A 20,825-nucleotide genomic window follows, 5' to 3' on the forward strand; every position below is an offset into this window, starting at 1 on the left:
ATGATGATATTTTAGTGCAGAGAAATGGTTTGTAAGAGGCAGAGGTGAATCAGGGTGCAAATCCTCTAGATGACACACTAATAAATCAGAGCTGCTCTCACACAGTAAGGAATAAGGGAATATGGGCCTGAATAGCTAGACTGCTCCAAATCTGACCTTTATTTAACTTCAGGAGGCTTAAAATGAATTCTGGGTCCCAATTTCCAATCACAGCTAGAACAGTAATTCCCTCCAGATTCATCAAAATGACCAGTGAGAAAAGACAGATATATTAATGACTATGGCTTTTTTGGGGGGTGGAAGGGAAGGAAGCTAGTAATAGGAAAAAACCAGCAAACTACATTTTCTAGAAAATTCAATGGTGTTTTGCAAAAATAAATCATTATAAATATTAGTTCATAAACTGAATAGTTTCAACTATTTTTAACTGATGTAAACCAGAAGATTAGTCAGTTTAAAAAAATAATTTTTTAAAAGGGAGTCAGGGAGGTTTATAAGCTAAATTGTCTGTGAGGTCTTACTGATTGGGTTACAAAGCTGAGGGCTTATTTCGGTCCGGGGTTCTGTGGGTTGATCAGTGAAGTCAGAGCCGAGATGATCCTGTGGGTTCATGGGCTGGGTCATTTGGACTCATTTTGCCCACAGCACAGGAAACCTTTGTTAAAGTTCAAACAGACCTGACTCGCAGATAAGTCTCACGTTCTCTTGCTGCTGGTTTTGTAGGTAATCTGTTCTCTAAATGGCTAGAGAACATTTCACTCTGTTCATCTTTCACCTTGTATCAAGTACTGAGAGCAGGAGGACTTAACCTAAGACTTAGCTGCTTTAGGTCTTTTATTATGTAACTGTATGGGGGACAGGACTGACCACTGATTTAAGTATTGCTTTGAGAAGTGGAAATGTGCATGACTTTGATGATCTGACCTGCAGTCTAAGCAACTGTTTGTATTTCTGCCCTGCAAAAATGTGTGTGTGATGCACCCCCATGGCATGAAGTGAGGTTCTTGTCTGTGCATCTTTACAGTCATGGAGGCAAGAAAGAATGAGAGCTTTTGCAAGTAATTGCCTCATGACCAGAAAGTTTCTACTGGAAGAGAGAGTCTGCGTTTAAAACTTTCATACTTCCCCACTGTAACACTCTGTGGCTTTCCAGAGCTATTTTTCGCACATCCCTAATCATTATACCACTGTACTTTAAACCGCAGAACAGATCTCTGCTTGTGCAGGTCTCAGAGCTTGACCTGGTACTCCTTAGCTTAGCTTCAGAGCAAGTACCTTCAGTGAGAAAAGGAAACGTCCCAACCCTCCAGACTGAGGTTTTCTAGGCCCAGTGCCCACCAATTTGTTCCCTAGTGATCCTGCCAGCCTGAGGCTGTGAAGCACAAGTGTTGCTGAGCCATGTGTGGAAGGCAGAAAGCTCAGAAGGCAGGAATTCCTGGAGCAGCAAGAGAAGGGAGGCATGACAGGAAGAGGAGGCTGATACTTTGCTGAAAAGCCCCTCACAGGGCAAGAATACCAGTTCTCTGTCCTGGCTCCAGATTCCCTTATCTGGGAGCGCTGGGCGGTGGGTCCTGTCGACACGTCTGCCTCGCGTCCTGCTCTGCACTCACTGCCTGCAGATACAGAGTGGCTTGAACAAGTTCCAGTGCTCCATCCCTGAGCTTCCCAGGACCCTTCCATGCAGCACCCTCAGGCAGCCAGGTGACATCACTGCCAAATGCCGTGTAGGCACTTCCTGTGTCACATTCCCAAGTGGAGAGCCTCTTGCCAAGTCCTTGTCATTCTACATAGTCTTCTTAGGAACAAATGGTCTAATTTTAACCCGCCTGCCACAAACACCTTCCTGAAATAAATTCTCACTCTCTCCTGCCTTGTACTTGAGAGTTTAAAAACAAAATCCCTCATCCTTAGGGTCCAGAGCTAAGGCCTGTAAGCCCTACGAGGGAACAAGAGCCTGTGCCAGAAACTGCTGTCACAGTTAGACCCGTACTGAGCTGTGAGGATAGGAATGTTCCACAGAGGCACACTCAGGTGATGCACATCACAAAGTTGCATGGATCTGATCCAATCTGAATGAGTTGTTCTCTATTTCAAGGACATTGCAATAGAAAGAACTTGTCTTCTGGACTGGCTGCAGCCAGACATGACATTGAAAAGTGCAAAAAATGGGCTTAGTGTCCTCTGTGGTGTGCCTAGAACAATTGCTCTAATCAGCATAGTTTCTTTTTTTGGGGGTCTAACTAGGTGAGCACTGTCCTAGTCAATAAACTGGTTCTGATCCCACAGTGATGTCAGTTCCGATCTGGCTGTGCTGTTCTTGAAGGGCACATGCAGCAGTGACCTGCTTTGAGAACAAGTGAAAAACACTTACAGGAGAAACAGGGATTACTGTGAGATGAGGAAAAGGAGCACAAACTCCACAAAATTACTGGGGACTTATGCTCCTGCCTTTTGCTGTTTCCATGGAGGTGAATATGTGAGCTCTTGTACTGAAGGATCAATGCAAGCCTGAACTACTGTTTTTAATTAGCAGAGTGTAAAAAGCCACATCTTTAAAGAACTCTCTAAACAGGAAAGGAAAATGTGTTTTCAGGCAGCTGCTGTCTTTATGTCACCCTCTTGGGAGTGACACTCAGATCCCTTATGTTCCTTTAGACCTGGTAATTAAGCAGCTCCGTGTACCTGCGGGTCAGTTGATCAGGTAATGGACTCCCTGTGGTCTCCAGTGTACTACGTCTTAAAGGATAAATAGAAAAAGGCAAAAAGTCCCTGGGGATCTCACCAGATCCAGGCCTGACTTGTCCATGGGGCCATTTCTGAGCAGAACTGCAATCAAGGAGCAGCAGCCCCAAGGCTGATCCCCGTGGCTTTGCCAGGGTCACTGTGAGGTGGCCCAGCCCCTCCAGGGTGGGAGGCTGTTACTCACTGCAGCTGCCCAGCTTGCCCCCATTCAGCTGAGGACTAAAACAGTGTTGGCTCACATAAGGTGAGTGAAAAGTGGTTGGTGTTACTGGATACTCTGAAGGTCAAACCCCTGGCTCCAGGTGGGCTTCAGTGGATGAGAACAAACATGGCAGTAGGGCTTCATGTGCTGAGCATCCCAGCAGGAGCTGGAAGCACACCAGCATGATGGTGGGAGGACAGAAGGGACTTGGAGGATAGAACTTCTCTGTTCTGGGTGAGCACCTGAATTACTCCAACTTCTGCACAGGCTGGCATACCACTTGTTCTCTTCTCTAGCAGGATCATACCGGATATTTGAAATGTCACTGGCAAGAACTTTGTCAAACTGATTGATTTCATGAGCTGGTTTTGTTTCCAGCTTCCCACCCTCCTCTCATTTTGACACATCTTTATTAGCCAACTTCTTAACATCCTGAGAAGCAGTGCAGAGCCCACAGGTTGGGTAACACTAGTGGGTTTGGGAATAAGGACCAGCTAGAAGCTGAAAAATACTCCAGAACATGCATGTGCTGTTTTCTATTTCATCTTATCAGTCTGCCTCTCTTTTTCCCTGCTCTCTGGTTTCAAGGCCACATGCCCATTTATGCCTTGTCATCAAAGACTTGTTTTGGCCTTTTAGCTTCTAACCCTAACCCTAACCCTTCTCCATCTCGAGAGAAAAATGCTGTGACAGCTCCTTCACCTTCTCCTTCTCCTTCTCCTTCTCCTTCTCCTTCTCCTTCTCCTTCTCCTTCTCCTTCTCCTTCTCCTTCTCCTTCTCCTTCTCCTTCTCCTTCTCCTCCTTCTCCTTCTCCTTCTCCTTCTCCTCCTTCTCCTTCTCCTCCTTCTCCTTCTCCTCCTTCTCCTGCTGTCGCCGTGTGCGTGACCGAAGTCCCGGTTCTCCCGGGGTTCCGAAGGGTGCTGGCAGGGCTGGGAATGCTGCGGTGCTCAGGCCCGCAACGACACCTGGCGCCCGCTGTGGGAAGTGCTGGTTGTTGTCTCGGGAGGATCCGGCTGTGGGGTTTGCACATCTGGTGAGAGGACCCAGACAGTTCATTTTCGAGGCTTTGCATCCCATGTGTCTCAGCAGTATGATTGATGCAGAATGGCTAAAATAGACTGTATGATCTTTATGGAAATGAGGTGTAACCTTTGATTGGTACTGGGGAAGATTGTGGAGAAACTGTCTTTGTATAAAAGTGCCGACTCAGAACGGGGCACTTTTATCCCTGGAGGATTTCTCTAGTTGAAGGTATATCTCTGTGCCTTTGGCTAGGTTGAAATCCCCCATAATAAACTTGAGACTTAGTTAGCCTGATCCAGAGCAAGGTTTTCAGTCCAGAAAATGTTTCATGGTGCCAAAGTCAGTCTAAGATTTAAGCCAGGCAACCTGGTACAGCCTTAACCTTCATCCAGTCCAAGCCTTGTTGTATGTTAGGCATAAACAACACAAAAATCTTTGGAAACCAAGCCACCATATCAAAGCATCAGCCACAAGCATAGCAAGGAACACATCACTTCCTTCTTCCCTGAGGAAGGGAAAGGGACTGCTCGGAGTTTAAACAAAGCATGTTTTGTTAATAAACACTAATTGCCATCTATCAAGCACATGCATTTTTCCTAATTTAAAAATTCACACTGAAGCCTCTGAAGAGATGAAGATCAGAACAGGCTCAATTTTCCATGCAAATAATTTTCTTCTGATCTTGACCCAGGATTTTCATAACAATTAGAGACAACGTGGGGGTGCTGTGTCTCTGAGCTGCCCACAGTACCCACCTGTCCCTCTCCCCATGGGGTTCCTTTCATGCCTGGCTCTGAAGGACGATGTGCACCTGAGACATTTTCCTTCACTGAGCTGAAAGTCGTGGCTCATCAACAACATTTATTTCTGTCTCTCCTTTTCCTGTTGTTTTTTTTTCTCCCCACATTTGATCCCACTTGCTGGGTGCTGACAGGAACCAGATGAAAAGATTCTAGCATTTCAGTGTCAATATTGGACATCAATCTAGATTTATGTATGTTTGAGTACATGGGATTGTGTGTTTACATCTATGTGAGCACAGCTGTGTGGGTTCCAAACATCTCCAGTAATATCATCATCAGGCATCTTAAAAAGACACCATACCACCATCCCCCTGGATTCAAGAGACTGACTTTAATTAAGAGGAATTTTTGGTTTGGTTTGTGTGTTTTGGAAGTGCCTTTCCAGGATGCAGCTTGCTCTAATGTGATTTACCTTTGTTTTCTTTGGTGTGAAAGTATTGGAGCAACTTCCAAGCTACCTTAATGGAAAAATCTGAATCACAGTCTTGCAGATACCTTTTAAAAGAAATGAAGTTGTATTTTCACCCATGTAAATATTCCATGTAGGCAATGAGATGTGGGGAGGTGGGAGGGAAGGTTGTGTTTGAGATGAGCAAAGCACCTTACTAGGTTGTTTTATTAAGTTGTAAGCCTGGAGCGACCATTGCGGCCATTGATGCAAAGTCCTGCATGAATTGAACCACTGAATTTTCTTGAAAGATTTCTTGCTTGAACTAGTGAGTATATTTTTAGAACAACACCTGATCTTGATTCATAAAACACCAATGCTGGAGTTAGTTCTGTGTTTCATTCTTTCTCATGTAGAAATATGCATGTTACATTTATCATGAGGACTTCAGCTTCCAATTTTGATTTACTTATGTACAAAACCAAACAGTTTTTCAGTTGACCTTCAGAGATACTACTTCAGGCTAAGCTTGGAGCCACACACACACTCCTGCAGTGACCTTCTCTGAACTGACTTAAAGAAACAGCTCTTGTCTTTGACTCCACAAGGAGTCAACTTATACGAGCTTTTTCAGTTGTTCTTCTAATAGTCAATTGAAAGACAAAGAGATACTCCAACCAACTTCCTTTGAAACTCATAAAGCTACTTTATTTTAGGAAAAAAAGAAATTATTAAAAAGCAAGACCAATTGCAGCTTTTCAAGCTTGACTTCCTCTTAAATTCACACCTTCATTTGTGTTGCCTTTTGCAACCATTAAGGACTGCCTTGCCTCCTTTAGAAAGAACTTTAATCTGCTAAATCTCTCTTGTGCTCTACATGAACCTGTCAGTTGGCAGAAGAGACAGGCCAAATCCTGTCCCCCACACTTGTGCTCCTGTTCCCACTTCCTGGAATTGCTAAAAGAAGGCAGCAGGCAGGATGGGGTCCATGAGATGTGCAGCTCTCTTGTAAATTAATTGAACTCTGCACAGAGTTACGAATTGCCAACATGCGAAAGTAATTGTTTGCTTTGATTTCTCTGAGTCATACATAGAAGAGGAATTTACTGCTCATCACTGCAGAGACTCTTCCTTCGTCAAGGAAAGAAAAGCAAATTTCAGTTTAATGGGAGAAGTAGCTTGTCTTTCTCACATCTTCCATAGAGCTGTACTGCATCTTTGCCTCACCACCAATCCCCCTGGAGACTGATAATGGAAAAAATATATGTATGGAGAGGAGATTCCACTGTAGTGGAGAGGAGCTGGAAAGACAAAGTGCTACAGAAACTTACTAGAAGGAATTCAGTGTTGTTCTCACTTCATTTGTACCTCTGAAATAATTATCCAAAAATATTATTACCTTCTCCATCAGGGTTTTGCTACTCCCTCTCCTACTATCTAAAGTTACATGTTTTGCAAGCGATGGTTCACTGGGGAGCTGTAAAGGCCAACCTGAAATAAGCAGCTTGCTGTAATGTATCAGGGTCTCAAAGTGCCCTCACTATTCTGGACTTTGATGGCTGCATTCTGTGTCACCTACAGGCATAAATCTAGAATGGCTTTAGTGAAGTGAAAGAGTCACACTGCTGTACATCTTTTACCTACCAGTCATGTTCCTGATGGAACCCCACCTGCACTTTTGTTGCTTCTTGTTTTGAGACACCTTCCTAAATTCCTACTGGTGTTTTAGGTTCTCACATTAACACACTGGCTAAAAATAGCAATTGTGGCTAGGAGCAAAAAGAGAATGTTATTTAAAGGAGCTGTGTGTGCCTGGGGCAGTCCAGTCACTTCTTATACTGTCACATCTCAGCTACAAAACCTGGAAGGAGCTCATTTTTCCATGTTGTTTTAGTACCATGTGACCTGTGTTCTAAATTGGCACCTTGGTCACCTTCCCCCAAAGCAGGTAAGCCCAGAGAAGGGAGGTTCTCCTGGAGACTCTGTTGGGAGCTGTGGTGAAAGCCATTCCTCTGCTTTTGGCTCACTCCATGGGTGACACTCTCAGGGCTCCAGTCTGGTCTAGAACTCCTTCGAGTGTGAGTGTCCAGGCTCAGCTCATCCCAGGACATGGCAGGGCTCTGTGCAGCTGGAGCTGCTCCCACACCAGCCTGTTGACAGAGAGAAGCACACATTAGAGCTGTGTTTGCACAAAGCAGAGCCCTCTGCTTCCAGGGCAAAGATGCAATTTCCACATGTCCCAGTCTGTAGTGAATGCCTTGTTGTCTAGGAAGGCTCCCCCAGCCAGATGTTCACCTCCTTACTTGTTGGAGAGATCCCTGGCTACTTTCCATCTTTTTTTTCTTGGAGATTGTTGGATTCCAGTGACACACCAGGCTGTCATTTTGAACACTATAGTTCTTGTTTCCAAGAAGCCAATAGGTTTTCATTTTCCCTTTGCCCTGGACAAGAAAAGGAGAGAGCAGAAAACAGCTGTTTTCATGGGATATGAAGCAGAGCAGGGATCACTATAGCCAGAGCTAATCCCTGTCCTGCATTTGTTATCTCTCTTTCTCTCATAAGTGGATGCTGATCAGGGAAAGGATTCTACTTTATGTGCAGTTTGGGTGCTAATAATCTTTTCCGTTCAGAGGTCACTGCATTGCTGATCACTGGCAGTGTTGCTAAGGCTTTAAAATCAGCCTTAAACCCATGTGTCTTTGAATCCTAACACTTTGGGCCATACTCATGTAGTTCCATAAAGGTGCAGACATAGCAGCCATGTTTCAAAGCACACAGAACACTTTTTCATCAGCTTTGAGGAGTAATGTGCAGCCACTTCCAAATGAATTAGCAAAAGAACCTTGGGGACACAGTTAAAAGTTGACTTGCTCTTCAGAAAAAAGCAATGGCCAGATCTATCATCTCCTCGCTATCCCATTAAATGCCTTTATTGTTGTAAAGTTATAGAAAAACTGTTACCTTGACTTCAATTTCTCCTCTCAGTTCAATTTCATATGCATCATCTGTGAGAAGGGCTTCATATGTAGCAGAACTGATGTGGATCTTCTGTGCTAGGATTCAGAGCAGACCAGGAATTAATGATTCCCTGAATCCCAGAGACTACACACCAGCCCTCCTGCATTTATCAGCCCAGTGTTTCCACCTCCTCTTTTGGCATTAAGGTATGTGACTCTACATGCCCATGCCAATCCACAAGAGTTTCTCTTGTCTCTTTGGTGCATTTGCAGAGATACTGGGGATGGCAGGTCCAGGATGTGCTGCTTCCTTAGATAGATGGTAATTAGTTCTCTGATGTGGGATGGTCCCAGAGAATACTCCTTCTCTTCTAGAGACCTTATTTCACACTTGACTGTGCCTGATGTGAGGGATTGTTTGGGGTTTTCCTTGCACTGCAGTGCCTTAAAGGTTCAGGGTGCAGGTATGGGTCTGGCTGGATGCCCGGATCCTGCCCAAGGCACTTACGCAGGCTGGTGGATTCCATGCGGGAAGCTGTGTTTACAGTGTCCCCAAAGAGGCAATAACGAGGCATTTTGTACCCCACAACTCCAGCTACACAGGGTCCTGAGAAAACACAAGGCAGAGAGACCAAAAGAAGCAAATGGTAAGAAGTAGTAAGAAGTAAGTGCAGGGCAGTGTCAAATGCCAGCACCTTTGCCAGTCACTCTGTATCCTCAGAGAGTCCTGGGAACTGGAAGTACTCTGTGCATCTGGGGCCTGACTGCACAGTATTTACTTAGTGAGGGAAGTCACGATTTGATTAGCTGTACCTAATTGATGCTGATATCACCAATACTAAATTGCTTCGCAGACCTTTCTACACTGATACATGCAAAAGTCATTTCACCCCCCTGCTGGAACCAGGAGAAATACTTATCCTGAGGTGTGGGGAGAAGCAGCGGCTTGTACAGAAATGCAGAATTCCTTTCTCCTCACACAACGGGACTGTGTCCTATTCTGTTTTTCTCCTGGCTTCACCTCAGCCCATGTACCTGTGTGTATCCCAGCCCGCAGCTCCAGTCTGCCCATTGGCATGTGAGGGATCACAACCTGCCGCACTGCTGCCACCAGATCCAGGGACATTTTGGCAATCTCGTCGGCGTGTTTGATGCCATTCCTCTCTGGCAGGCCACTCACTACCATGTAGGCATCCCCAATGGTTTCCACCTGATAGGAAGGGGCATGTGTCAGTTAGTGGCAGGCACTGAGCTTTCCGTTGGAAAGAAAATCAGAATAAAATCTATTTTAGCTGTCCAGCACTTGCCAAACTGTGATGTAGTCCCTGTACAATGGCAGGTCTTGTATTTCATGTATTTTGGCCTCCTGGCCTGGGGTATTTGATATTCACCAGAAGACAGAGTAAGAAAGATTTCAGTAGCTTCCAGATTCCTTTCCTGTGGGTTTGTACTCACCTTGTACACATCATAAGACTCAATCCTGGTGTCAAAGCAGACGTACAGATTGTTGAGCATCTCAACCACTTGCAAGGGAGTGCAGGAGGCAGCAATGCTTGTGAACCCCACAATGTCCGAGAAAAAGATAGTGACCTGTTACAGGGAGAAGAAGAGCATGAAGCCAAGGTCTCCAGGCAACAGTGGTGAAGCCTTTGGAGAGTTTGGGGATTTGTGAAATTCCAAGCACAACAGCCTAAGGCACAGGCTGCACATAGAACCAGTCTTGCACAGCTCAGTAGATACAATTCTAAATTAACAAGCTCTGGCTCTGAATTGTTTTCTACTACTTTGACAGATAAAATTATTCTTATCTCCAAAGTTTATCACCTGCACTTCTGTGAATACCTCATGCTAATGGGAGACTGAAGGTCAAATGCTTTGAATCTTGTGAGCAGTGATCAACAGACTTCTTATAGAAATAGGGTCTCGTTTTCCTTTAAAAGTGATTTAAACTGTGATAGGGATAAAACTAGGTACCCAAAAAACCTGTGAGATAAAATCTAAAATGCTGTCTCTGCTCTTGTTGAATTAGAAAATATTAACTGGATTTTGTTTCTCTTCAAATGATGTTTGCTATGATCAAGTAATTTACAGAAAAATACACTTTAAAAAAATCAAACTTTTAAAAGAAAGAATAGAATTGAGGAAGAGAAATGTGTGTTACAGCTGTTGGCAAAGAATTGTTTCTTCTCTGTGCTGTCTGAATTGTGTCAGTGTTTAAACTCAAATAGTCCTTGCTAATACCAATTAATCTAGAGGAGCCACCTTTTCGCTCTCTGCCTTGGTTCAGCACTTTTGATGTCATGACTATTGTGGATTATAATTAATTGTGGAATTACAGGTTGTTGTTTTGATAATGACACCTACAGATTAAATGCAAACATTTTTTACTGTGTTTCACACCTGAAAGCGGGTGTACAGGGAAAAACAGAGACTAGAATTGCAATTACTGTAGCATGAGGATTTGGGCTCAGGGCTGTGCTAAATTCAACACTGACAGCAGCAATTTTTTTTTTTCTTCCTATTTTACAAGGAGGAGACTCATTTCTTTCTCCAATGAACTCATGATCCAATAGTGCTGGCTGGCTGTTGTGGGTAGGCTCTTAAACACAAAGACAGTTTACCAGTATAGGATGTTTGACATCTAAAGCTATGTGTCTGAAAAATCTCAGCTCTTCTCCCTTTCCCATCAGCCTAAGTGCTCCATACCACATTGCACAGCTCTTTCCAAAACCCATCGGGAATATTTGGATTTCTATCCACACTCAACTCTGGGTGCAAACCCAGGATCCTCAAAACTGTGATAAGGTAGGTGCTATTTTAGGTGAATACCTTTCTACCCTTGCTGGCAACATCCTTTCCATTTGCTAACCTGATCATAGTTTTCTGCCTCAACTTTTTGGCATTTCCTTAGCTGCTTGGCCACAGACTTTGGCAACATCTGGTGTAAGAGGTCCTCAGCTAGGCGCCTCTCCCTTTTCAAGTCCTCTGTCTTTTCCTTGAGGTTCCTGGCATAACTGTGTATCCAATCTGTCATTTGCTTGAAGGACATCAGTACAATGGGGTAAATGAGACAGGCGACCACCGACAGAGTGATCTTAAGGCTTATTGCAGACAGGATTTCCTTAGATTTCTTGTGCAGCTTTTCCTGTCCCTCCTGCAGCAGGCAGCTCTGTGCATAGTGCAGTCCCCTTTTCAAGGCTTCCAGGGACACAAAGTCACCCGAGCCCAGGAATGGGGTAAAGAAAGCGATTCCTTCATAATGGGTGAAATTAAGTGACAGATTGACATTATCTGTCCAGCACTTATGTGCAGTCTCTGAGGAGAAGAGAGCACAGCTCAGAGTGGCAAAATGTTGATGCAGTGTGGTTTGAAGGCTCATAAGTGCTGGCACTGACTGAGCTTTGAGCATGGCTTCTCTGATTTGGAGGATGAGTTTAAAAGCTACTGTGTCTGCCCAGTCAGGATTGTGTCTCATGGCTTCGAGGTCCTCATGGGGACTCCTGAAACGCTTGAGCAGTTCAGAGATTGCCCTGGACAGCACCTGCCTGGCTTCAGTAACCCCCGAGATATTAAATTTGTGTCTCAAGTCAGTTATGTAAAACCTGCAAATGGAGATTTTCTCCTCCTTGCATTGGCAATTCTCACAGTACAGTTCTGCTTCACTTGCTGTACAGAGGGAGTTTAAATTCCCCAAGAGCTGAGAATGGAATGATCTATTCCTTGTGTCTGCTGCTGGGAACAGCCAGCTGTGCCTTTCTTCCTGAAGGAGAGAGATGAGGTGAGCAGCCCAAAGGTTTTCACAGGAGGCAAGTTCCTGAAGGGCTTTGCCTGTGTTTTTCCATATTTCCAGGCTGTTGCTCAAATCAAAAGAAATGGCCCCGAGGAGGCTGCAGAGGGAGACCATGCATGCCATCAAAATCCTTTGAACTGTTTTTCTACCACCAGCATTGGAGGAGGGAAAACATCTAAAAAAAAAGAATTAAAAAAAATTTAAAAAACAACAGTGGTATTGTCTGATCCTGGGAGTGTTTCTTCCAGCTCCTGAAACCACAGTTGGATTTAGCAGTGATATTTAACAATTCCCATGCATTCTGAAACAAAGCACAAGGAGCATGCATTATCTGGATGCTTTTTTTTAAATTTTATTTTATTATATTTTGTTCCACCTGACATGATTTTAAAAGAAAAGCTGTATTTAAGAGACTGCCTCCTTGACACACTCTGATCTGCAAAAACAGATGAATGATACAGTTTTTCTGTGAGAATAAAAGCTAATAAAACCATTTGCTGTAGATTTTATTCTCTGTGATACTTCTCTCCAAATCTTAAGGAAGGCCATGAAAAGATGGGTTACTTATTCCCCCAGTGATTCCAGTGATCACAAACCGAAACTGTTGAATTTTTTAAATCAAACTTCCAGAATTTGTTCTTAATAGGCATTTCCAGATGATTAATAATTTCTGTTGATATGTTCAAATGAGCTCAGATGTTTTTTACAGTATTGCCTAAATATTTCAGAAGGAAAATGAATCACATTTCTGTTTTGCTTCAGTTTTTACCAAAGCACCTGTGCATCCAATTTTTACTGTTTGAGCTTCATGATTACCTTTCTGTCTCTCTTTCATGCTGCACATAGTGGACATCTATGCTCTATACAGCAAAGTGACCTCTAATGATTTTAATTTTCAAAACTATTATTCGATCATTTACAGTCTTACATTAACGATACTCATGAAAAAAACTCAGGATGTTGTGCTGGAGCTGATGACTCCTGAATAACTGGGCAATCCTTATTTCCACTGATAAAGAACAAAGTTCTGCATAGTGAAGCTGATTGAAAAAAGCCCTCCTCAGATCCCCTGTTCTTTCAGATATAGGAAATCACACATTTAGTCAGGCAAATAAAACCCAATAAAGCCTATTATTTCTCAGCAGAGGCTGATATTAAGCAAAATAAATTCTTGCTGTGCAGAATGGTGGTCAATGGTTGTAAAGTAGAAGAAAAGTGATAAAAATACAGTCCCCAAAGATGATAAACAGCCATGTTTTCTCTTATTACTTTAATACAATTTATGTTTAATAATGTATTTACTTTCAGTCCAAAGGTTAACATCTGAAAAATATCAAACTAAAAGGAACTGCAAGCCTAGAAAATGCATCTCTGAGCATTTCTGTTCTCACAACAAACTTCCAACCTTTTCCTTACTCTATCTACCGCTTACCTTTGGGTCACCTGCCCTCCATTTGTAATCATTCATTTTACTCTTGCAAACACCTAATATGTGCTGGGGGGAGAAGAAAAACACAACAAAAATCCACCTTGATTTTATACTGCCTATCTTCTATTAAAATGAAAGAATTATAAAGAGGGACTTTAATTGAGTACCGAGCTTAAAGTGGTGATTCTGCTTTGCTTTGCCAAAAATCCCTGTTTGTGCCAGCTGACAGTGACTGCTCCGAGCTCTTCACCTGAATGACTTAAAAACGAGCAACGGGGCCATGGAGGAGACAGGTCTGCCCTCAGAGCTGGATCTTGCCCTTCCCCTTGCTGGCTCCGAGATCACAGGTAGTAAAACCTCCCTGTAAAAGCATTTTGCAGTGCTTCTGCACTCACCTGCAGGGACCTGCTGGCTCCTGTGCTGCCTTTCCTCTGGGCATCGCTGGCTCTGAGGAGTCCCACTCGCAGCCTCAGGGTTCTGCCACCTGCCTCCAGCCCTGCAATGCCTCCCTGTATCCTCCTCCCCGAGCCCCCCGGGGGTGTTTTGTGATGCTCTGACTCTTCCCACTGCCCACCCTCTGCACAGCGGGCTCGCACCTTCTCCCAGGTGAGGCTGGTACGCTCCAGCCCAAGGCAGGGGACAGGGAAAAACATCCAGCGTTATCCCCAAATACAGGCTCTGGGCTTGCCAACAGCCAGGACAGAGACACATGTTTTGTTTTCATGTTACAAAAAATGCTGTTTATTTCACTAGTGTTTGGATTAATACTTGTGTCATTAAAAGCATAATTTCCCAGTTCTTTGTGATCAAAGGTGCCATGATTATGACTTTATTCAAACTGCTTTCCTTCTTGCCATCTCTCATCCAGTTCTCATTGGATTAGTTGGTTGCCATAACCTACAAAAATGTAAAACAAATGAAAAATCAGATCATGAGATGCAGGAATTTGTGAACAGTATGTGTTGTGTCCACGTCACAGGATTTAAATAATTGAAATAAGATTTTTGCTTCTCAGTCAAAGTTTATATTAAATTAAAATATATTTGACATTCCAGACTTGAGCTGCATGTGCTGCCTTTTAGGATACAATCGCAACAATCAGTGTATTGATGAATGCGAATTTGAGTAATCACTTCTGAAATATACAGTAAATCTTTATGACTACAACTAAAGCTCTAAGATAAAGGGAGAATGCTTTCCTATTATCAAAAATATAACTTATAAGTGAAAAAAAATTGGGTATCTTTTTCAGAGGAGGATACTTTCAGTTGGTAAGGGCTGAATCAAGAGTGATACAGCTCCCTTAGCAGGTGGCAGAAATCCCAGTGAGAGAACCCCAGCACAGCCAAGTGTCTGTGTTCTGAAGCAGCACCTCCCAGTGCCTCACCTGCTCGATCCAGCTGTTGTAGGCAGAGACCCGAGTGAAGACAGAGGGTTTCTGATAGTAGTTGCAGCCAAGAGAAGAGCCGAAGCTGACGATGCCGTGCACTTCCCACCTGCCATCAGCCCCTTGGCAGTTCAGTGGGCCCCCAGAGTCCCCCTGGAAGGAAGAAGAACGCAGTTAATGGCAGCCATAGCATGAGCACATCCTCTGTGGGGTTTTTAACCTTTCCTTCCCATCAGGCCTGTTTGTCTAAACCCAAGCCCTGAGAGTGGACTCACGTTACAACTGGAGATGATTCCATCCCCACCAGCGCAAACCATGGTGGGTTTCACTGTCTGTCCCCACCAGGAAGGCTTGGAGCAGGTTGCATAATCCACCACCAGCAGAAGGCCTTGCTGCAGGTCATCAGGAAGGGGTCCATTTGCTGAGAGAGAACAGAAACACAGAGTCATGGTACCAGCTGGCACTGAAGGAAGAATAAAACTGCTCTGCTAAATTTCTCCTGGGATCTGAGTACCATCACTCCAGGTAAAACACTCCGTAGGAGCTATATTAAAGGAGAAGCTGTATATATGTTATACGTATGAATGTCCCTTAGTTCCATTCTTTTATATACACCTTAATTTACTGAAAATTTGCATTCCATTAAAAAATGTTTTGTTGTTAGAGAGATAAAGGGCTACTCTTTTTTCAGAAGTTTGCAATTTACTTATCCCTTGAGGAATTGCCTCCTGAGCCAAGCTGACACCTCTGATGAACTCTCTGAGATTTTCTTTACTTCACGTCTATTCCCTTATGTGTCTTCAGATATTCAGCAGGTGTGTTGGGATTAACACATGCACCTGTCTGCACACTATTAACATTTGCATTACAGTAGCTCCTAAAAGCTCAGTAAAGGCCCCTCAGGTGCATTACAAGGAAAATAAACTTGAAAGGAAAAAATCATAATGTGTGAATGAAGTGGGGACTAATATAATAAACTACCTCACTACACTGAGTTTTGAGGGGATCTTGAGCACCATCAATAGTCTTTGCTGTCAATCTCAGAGGAGAAGGCACTTCTGAAAGTTTTTTTTTGTTCCGTGGTTTTGCAAATGCCCAAGTACTCACTCTGCAGTCTCCCCCAGCCAGTCACATAGCAGGCAGTGTTGGAGGACAGGATGCTTTGGGCAGGGGGCAGGCAGGCCAGCTGAATCTGGTCACTTAAGGTGACATGCTCAGAGAGCTTGATCAAAGCAATGTCGTACCTGTGGTAACATGCACACGTTGGAGGGCGGGGGAGAGAAAGGAAAGGTAAAAAGGTTTGCAAAATGGATTAAGACACAGCAGCCTGAGTACTCAGCAGTTACACAGCACTTGGCCTATTCAAAAGAGAAGCAAGGGAGCAAAGGCCAGTGCATAAGCAGTAAAGATTCCTGCACCCCAAAGCAATGGGGAAATTCACGGACTGGAAGGCTATTCCCTTGCAGAACTGGCCGCTGTCCTGTTGGCAGAAAATTTTCTTTTCTAGGTTTTTTCACCAAAACCAAGCATATGTTAGGACTCACTCCAAGGACCTGGAACTGAGGGGATTTCTTTGTTACTGCCCTTAGCCAGCAGCAGGACATAGGGGTCCTTCAGCCACACTGATAGTAATGATCAATAATTCTGTGTCTGTGCTGCTGGTAGGAGGGCTTCCAAGAGTGTTTTATAAAAGGTTTCATTCCCTTTCATTGTACAAAAGATATTGCACGGAACAGCTTCCTACCCAAGCATGAACATGCAAAATGGCTTCTGGAAACATTATTAATCAATAAGAAATTAATATTGTAACTCGTTTGTATTCTCTTGAGGAGGAAGGTACAAACTGGACACTGTAACAGGAGGCTCTAAACATGAATTTAATTGCCACAACTCCAGGTGTGTGGGATTCAGGCAGTTTGATTTTTACCCTCCATCTAAAAACTGAAAAAATACCTGCCACCAGCTTACCCATTTGCAACATCCTGTGAATTCCAGTTCTCATTAACAATTATCTTTTCTGGAGAAAGTGCAATTGATCCTTCTTCCTCAGCTGCTAGGTTGTATTTTCCAAGAAACACTCGATATGTCCGAGAAGAACTGGGCAAGAAAAGGATGAACACTCAGTTATGCAGCTGCTGCTCAGGCATCTGCATCTTTGGCTTCTGAGAGATTCAGTAAGAATATCCTTGACTGTAATATCTCATCATAGGCATGGTGTGTCTGGAGCTTAGCCAGTGATTTGATAAGGGCAAAGATTGTGTTCTAGGCTTCATAATCATTTAATCTCTGAGCCATCCTCTCAATTCCTGCTCAAGGTTTCATTAACAAACTCAAGGTGCCTCCAATCTTTGCAGGATTCAGCTCGTATTCTTCAATGCAGTAACAATTCGGACTTTTTTTGACAGCCATAAACAGCTTCACTAATAAACAACTGTGTGATAGTATAATACGTGGGATTTATAATAACAACATGCAACCAATCTTCCATGTTTCATATTATGATATTTGCTACAACTTAGTGTTACAATAACCATATGCTACCAGTGCAAAAGGGGGTTGTATTTGTGGAAACAGTTTTGATGATGAAACATCATAGCTGTACCTGATCATTTCTTTGTTACACTGCCACATAATATGAAGAGTTTACTGAAAATGATTGGTATATTCAAAATATTTGTGATTATTTCCTCAGGGAATGGATTTATTAGTTAATTTGTGGATCTCACTGACACATGTATTACAGAAACAGGCAACACAGCTGAATTTTAATAGCAACTTGAAAACATAAGGATGTTCATAGTTTGTTTATGGAAAATGAAGAGTACATAATTCAGGTAACTGGGGGGTTTTCCTCCTTTTACATTAAGAAAATAGAGAGATGTCATTCTCCTGACTTATAATCAAAAGACATGATGTGAAACTCAGAGCTTTCAACTGGGAAAGGGAGAACTGCATTGATACTGGTTTTCATTCATCTCTCGTGCTACCTCCTGGGTCAGATTTAGCTTCATTACTTACCTGATGCAGTGGGCAGCTGTCAGTACCCAGTTGGTGGCAATGAGGGTTCCTCCACAGGTGTGACGCCAATTGCCATTGGAATTGTATTGAAGGGAGGCCTGGGATCAAGGAACCAAGTAAGGCTCAGGCTTTTGCTTACTCATTTTTCATTGTTGTGCTTTGTTCCTGCACCCAGAACACAACTTGCTGATGGTGGAAGACTTTGAAGTAACAAGTTTCCAACTCCTTGGCACAGAAAAGCTTTCCCTCCTTCCCTATCATCCAAAGCTTGATTTTTAAAATATATCTTGCTTAAATAGCCCAAGTCGACTTAAAAAGAGAGCCTGCATTACCAGCAAAATGCAGCACATTCAGAGCTTTCTTAAAAAGACTGGAAACTTTAGGATTGATCAGATCAGTAGAGTCAAAACCTAAGACAGGTCAGGCAAGATGCATCAAATGGAATGTAAGAGGTGGTTTTGTTCAGTTGTGCTGTGCAGAGATAACACAATTGTTCCAGAGGAAGCACAGAATGACCAACCTGCCAGGGCCAGCTGTATGGTCTTGCATTTTCCCCTCCAACAACTCTGGATACAAGAGGTGGGTAGGCAGGAACCCCGCAGCCAAAGGCTAGAAGACATACAAATAGGATGTGTGTTTTGAAAGTAGGTTTAAAAAAATATCCATAAGATATGGAATAGCACAGCACCCAGTTACTCTTTCAAGAGACCCATGTAATGAACTTCCTATGCTGTATTTTTTTCTGCTTTGATGCAGAATGTTCAATTTGTCTGAAAAATAAAAGTTGTTTTTAGATTTTAATTAACTTTTTATTTTAAGACTAAAGCAGAAATTGGACACGTACCTGCAGGTGCCAGAGTCAACACAGCGAAGAGGACTCCGAGCATGCTGCCAGTTCCTGGGTGCTACAGGCTCAACTCCACAAGCCATTTTATATGGTGTCTTTTATCTCTGGAACACATGACTTAAAATGCAGAGCTATTCCAATACCAATGGAAAACTTGTGTCATTGTGGGATAATTTTTTGTATACACAAGTTGCTAAAAATCCCCATTTAGGTGGACCTTGGATCCAGGCTATATAAACAACTTGGGTAAAAAGAATTCCAAATTAGTTGCTTATTATCTGTATTTTGCATTTCCATTGCCTTGAAAAGTTCATCACAAAGGTGTTCACAGAAGGAAAATGTTAAATGAATTATTCTAACACTTGGTGGTATGTCAGCAGTAAGTGTCTGATATATTCAGACAGTGATAGATTCAGATGTGTTTGTGGGGTTGGATTAGTTGATTTCTAGAGGCTCCCTTCCCACCTTAATTAGTGTACAATTCTACGACTGCTTGGAATTTTATTTTGGTCTGGGGTCTGCTTTTGTTTTGTTTTATTTTGTTTTGTGTGTAACTGAATGGCATCTACTGCATTGTACTGACTGAAAACCTGTATCTTCTTTCCCAGATCAAGCTGCATGTGTTTTAGCATGCCAGCCTTCTTCAATAAACCAGACTGTAATCACTTTGAAGGGGAACATACTTCAGCCATACAAAGAACCAGCTGTCCATGATGAAGCAGAAATCCTGGTATGGTGTGGTGAATCAGACTCCATTCCTTTCCTATTTCCCTTTGTTAGATCAGCAGTACAGCCCTGGAAGAGAACAGGGTTCCTGCAGCATTGCAAATGAGCCTGTGTACACCCCAGAGCAGTGCTGGCCTGTGCTATAACACACTGTGAGCTTGTTAATGAAAAAGAGCAAAGCACTTTCATTCACAGGACAAAGCAGGCAAGAGCAGGCATTTACACCCCTCCAGAGCTGTTGCCACAAAAAGGAAGTGTCTTAATTAATTAGTGACATTTGAGATCAGTGACTAGATATCAACACTTACCCCTGTCTCTTTTTTCCTTTTTATCTTCTACTACAGAAACTTGCTATCCTCTGTCACCTTTCCATCCACCAACCACTGAAAAACTGTTGCTGGTTATTTGAAAAACAAACATCTCTACCCTCTAAGTTGGGACACACATAGTGAACAAACTTATTAGAATGAAAACGAATATCATAATGCCAGTTTTGTAACTAGAGCTGTGTTGTACACACAGACCAAACTAGGGGTTCAAAAATGCTGAAATAAATCTAATGTTTAATGTCAGGATTAAAAAGCAGCAAAATCCCTGATTTCCAGAGCTTCCATTCAGCGGTAGGTACTGTTTTGGATGAAAGATGCCTGGAGCACGTATGTGGAAGGCAGAAATACAGAATGCTTTGCTCTTTTGTCTGCCTCTCAAGAACATATTTTCCTACCCAGACAATACCACTTGAGAAAGCTGCATTTTGAATTGCAAATTAGATCAACCAAGCCCTGTTCTGACATCTTGTAGTTATTATCTGACAAAGGCAGAAACCAGGATTAACAGTGCAGAATTGAGATTCTCATTTTTTTCCCATTAATTTGTTGGCTCTTTTCTTAGTGTCTGAATTTACAAGCTAAACAACATGTTATGCTGCTCAGTTTAACTTCCATGTCACTATCATTTTCACTGAATTCCAACTAAAAGTATAAATTTCAGATGGTTAGTTACTATTTTAACTTTCCTCATTTGTTGTGTGCTTGTAAACATGGAATTTTGTTTAATTCTTTTAGCATTTCTGCATTTCACAAATATAACCTTCTGCTCTCTTGCATACTGTAAAAATAGAGAAACCCTGTTTCTTTTTCCCCTTCCTCATGGAGGAATTCTGGAACACTTCTTTTGTTATGGAGGAAATGCTCCTAGCAATCATAATATATTTAATGTTGTCGTGGTTTAGCATAGTTTGGGTTTTTTAGTTAAAGAGGGCTCCATCAGCCACAGAAGTGATTCTTTGCAAAGAGGTGCTTACAGGTTCCTCTAGACACAATAGAAGCAATCAACTGGCTAGTTTGAATATTGGCAACTTTTTAAAGCCACTTAAGAAGCTTGACACGCCTCTGTGATCCACATGTAAGAACGAACAAATCCCGGGAAAGCTCTCTTGCTTCTGGCTTTCGGACAGGTAACTGGGCAGGGGGGCCCGGGGTGCGGCCCAGCGGGGCCGGGCCAGGCCCTGCTC

The 20,825-nt window shown here is 42.9% G+C and overlaps 1 protein-coding gene across 1 annotated transcript; it reads right to left on the reverse strand.

Moving 5' to 3' along the window:
• Positions 1-12,422: 12,422 nt before the first annotated feature.
• Positions 12,423-19,298, reverse strand: LOC103616150 (chymotrypsin-like elastase family member 2A). Its single transcript, XM_017735001.1, has 7 exons — positions 19,281-19,298; positions 18,260-18,436; positions 17,740-17,837; positions 16,690-16,818; positions 15,829-15,965; positions 14,997-15,142; positions 12,423-14,874 (listed from the first exon to the last, which is right to left on the reverse strand). The coding sequence occupies exons 1-7, from the start codon at positions 19,296-19,298 to the stop codon at positions 14,638-14,640; spliced, it is 942 nt and encodes a 313-aa protein (XP_017590490.1). The 3' UTR covers positions 12,423-14,637.
• Between the last annotated feature and the right edge of the window lie 1,527 nt (positions 19,299-20,825).

This window comes from Corvus brachyrhynchos, unplaced genomic scaffold, assembly GCF_000691975.1.
Source record: "Corvus brachyrhynchos isolate BGI_N302 unplaced genomic scaffold, ASM69197v1 scaffold395, whole genome shotgun sequence".
In the NCBI taxonomy this organism is placed as follows: domain Eukaryota; kingdom Metazoa; phylum Chordata; class Aves; order Passeriformes; family Corvidae; genus Corvus; species Corvus brachyrhynchos.